Raw genomic sequence first — 2,832 nt, 5'->3', positions numbered from 1 at the left:
GACCCGCAGCCCCTGCCAGCCCCTCCGCCCCCAGCCCTGCCCCCCCCAGCTCTGCTGGTGCCCCTCACTCCCGACCCGCAGCCCCCTGCCAGCCCAGCCCTGGGCTCCCCCCCCCAGCTCTGCCTGTGCCCCTCACTCCCGACCCACAGCCCCCTGCTAGCCCAGGCCTGGGGTCCCCCCAGCTCTGCCGGTGCCCCTCACTCCCGACCCACAGCCCCTGTTAGCCCTGCCCTGGGCCCCTCCCCACCCCTGCTCCACTGATAACAATTTCCTTATTCTATTTTCTTTGCTGATCACAGTAGAATCGGGGGTGGGGTTGGGGCTGTGGAGGGAAGCTGACAGTGGGGGAGGGGTTAAGGGGGCATTGGGGGAATCTGGGGGGGGTGGGTTCCTGACAGGCCCAGAGGATCTGTGGGCGGCCGAGGGGCGCGTAGCAGCTGGGGTATCTTGCTCTGATCTGTCTGCCCAGGAACTCTCGATTTCAGTAGCTGCTTTCCAGCTGGGGGCCAGCAGTTAGGGCAGGGGGGTTGGGAACCCGGACTCCTGGGTTCTATCCCTGTGTCTGGGAGCGGGGAAGGGGGGTTGGGAGCCAGGTCTCCTGGATTCTGTCCTGTCTCTGCCGAGACCCCCCCCTCTGTGTTCCCGGGCAAGTTCCTGAATTTTTCTAGGCCTCAGTTTCCCCGTCTGTGATAAAGGCAGGATTATCCCCCCGCCCCATGTCTGCTTAGACTGGGAGCTGGGGGGGGGGCAGGGTGTGTTTCTCACCGTGGGTCCGTGCAGCGCCCGGCGCGATGGGGGCCCTGGTCTCGGTCGGGGTCCGTGCAGGGCCCGGCGCGATCGGGGCCCTGGTCTCGGTCGGGGTCCGTGCAGGGCCCGGCGCGATCGGGGCTCCCATCTCGGTCCCCTTGTGCCGCTCACAAGACCTCCCTGAAATTGTCTTTGGTCTGGGACCGCAGTGGAACTGTTAATAATGCTGGTGGCTCATCTGCCGTCAGTAAGTTTCAGAGTCGACACCCATCTTGTCTCAGGCTCTCTGCAGACTCAGGCATGCACTAGGGCCAGGCCTTCGCCTAATGTCTAGGGGGTATTGGGTAGGGCCCTGGCTTGCTGTGCTGACCTGTGGAACTCCCTGATGCTGTGCTTGAGTGTCAAATACAGGCCGATTAAACGTGTGACTGTCAGATCCAGTGCTGGGGGGACGGGAGACCGGGTTAGATGGGTCTGTTGTAGGTGCCTGGGTGACAGAGGGATTCTGCAGTGTCTCTGTGCGGCTGTTCCCCAGTTGCCCCACCCCAGAGGCAGCTGCATCTTAGGGGTACGAGCTGGAGCCTTTAACTGTCGAAGTATTTGGCCGGGGGAGGTGCTGTGAGCTCCCAGCCCTTCACCTTTCGCAGACTGGGATGTTATGGGAGGGGAGTGGGGTCTAGTGGTCAGACTAGGAGGGGCGAGACCCCACTGCCCTCCCAGAGCTGGGGAGAGAACCCAGGAGTCCTGTGGCTGGCTATGCCCTCTTGGTTCCTCTGCCTGGTTCCTGGGAGGGGACATCTGATACCAGCTGTGGGTGAGGGTACCTGGTGGCCCCAGCTCTGTGTATCCAGCGTGAGTCCCGCTCCACAGCCCCCCGGCCTGAGCTCTTCAGGGCGCCTGGGGTCCATCCCCTGGGCCGCCTGCTGTCCCATCCCCTCCCTCCTCCGGGTGGGGCTGTCATCCTGGACAGCATGGCTAGCCCCAGGACTCCTGGGTTCTCTCCCCAGCTCTGGGAGGGGACTGGGGTCTGGGAGCACTAGAACAGGGGGGCTGGGGGCCAGGACTCCTGGGTTCTATCCCATCTCTGGGAGGGTTGGGGTCTGGCGGCACTAGAACAGGGGGGCTGGGGGCCAGGACTCCTGGGTTCTACTCCATCGCTTCCTGTGGGACATTGTGCCGGGCTCTGTTCCTCAGTTTCCCCTGCGCGGGTCCTCAGTGGGGGGTGTTGTGCGATCCCCGCGGCTCCCCTCTCACCCCCGGCGTCTCCCTGCCCCCAGCCTGCAGAGTAGCTGAAGCGGGAGGTAGCCAATGTCGTCCAGCAAAGGGGCGGGGGCTGGATCTCGCCGGCGCCGGACGCGGTGCCGTAAGTGCAAGGCCTGCCAGCGGACGGAGTGCGGCGAGTGCCACTTCTGCAAGGACATGAAGAAGTTCGGGGGCCCGGGGCGCATGAAGCAGTCCTGCCTCATGAGGCAATGCACGGCGGTGAGCTGGGGGCGCGGCGGGGCGGGCGGGGGCCCCGGATAACCAGCCCCTGGAGCCCGTCACAGGCTGGGGGGCCCGGATAACCAGCCCCTGCATCCCACCCCAGAGGTGGCTGCATCACAGTGCTGGGGGAGGGATCCCCATATAACCGGCCCCTGTGCCCCACCCCAGAGGCAGCTGCATCTCAGCGCAGGGCAGGGGGTCGCTAGGGGTCCCTGATCTCTCTCTCGGGGGGCCCCCCGGTTGCAGGGCCGGCCGCTCAACTGGCCCCGGCGCCTCTCCTTGCCGCCCGCAGCCCGTCCTGCCTCACACGGCCGTGTGCCTGCTTTGTGGCGAGGCCGGGAAGGAGGACACGGTGGAAGGGGAGGAGGAAAAGTTCAACCTGTCGCTCATGGAGTGCTCCATCTGCAACGAGATCGTCCATCCCGCCTGCCTCAAGGTGAGCGCTCCGCCCAGGCAGGGGTTAACCAGCTCACCCCCGCCCCCCCGGGCCGGCCAGCATCACCCTCTGGGAGCCAGGACTCCTGGGTTCTGTGCCTGGCTCTGGGAGGGGAGTGGGGGCTGGCGGTTAGAGCAGGGGGGCTGGGAGCCAGGACTCCTGGG

At 65.9% G+C, this 2,832-nt stretch overlaps 1 protein-coding gene across 1 annotated transcript in view; it reads left to right on the top strand.

The window, feature by feature from the left end:
• Positions 1-2,832, top strand: part of FBXL19 (F-box and leucine rich repeat protein 19) — a 35,759-nt gene that overhangs the window by 758 nt on the left and 32,169 nt on the right. The window contains exons 2-3 of the mRNA XM_026658291.2: positions 2,025-2,229; positions 2,525-2,668. Coding sequence (XP_026514076.1) covers positions 2,056-2,229; positions 2,525-2,668 — 318 coding nt within the window. The 5' untranslated portion in view covers positions 2,025-2,055. The remainder of the gene's footprint in view (positions 1-2,024; positions 2,230-2,524; positions 2,669-2,832) is intronic.

This window comes from Terrapene carolina, unplaced genomic scaffold, assembly GCF_002925995.2.
Source record: "Terrapene carolina triunguis isolate 2854851 unplaced genomic scaffold, T_m_triunguis-2.0 Scaffold423, whole genome shotgun sequence".
NCBI classification, from domain to species: Eukaryota; Metazoa; Chordata; order Testudines; family Emydidae; genus Terrapene; species Terrapene triunguis.
Note: the sequence above shows the minus strand (reverse complement) of the source record. Positions and strands in the feature narration are given on the sequence as shown.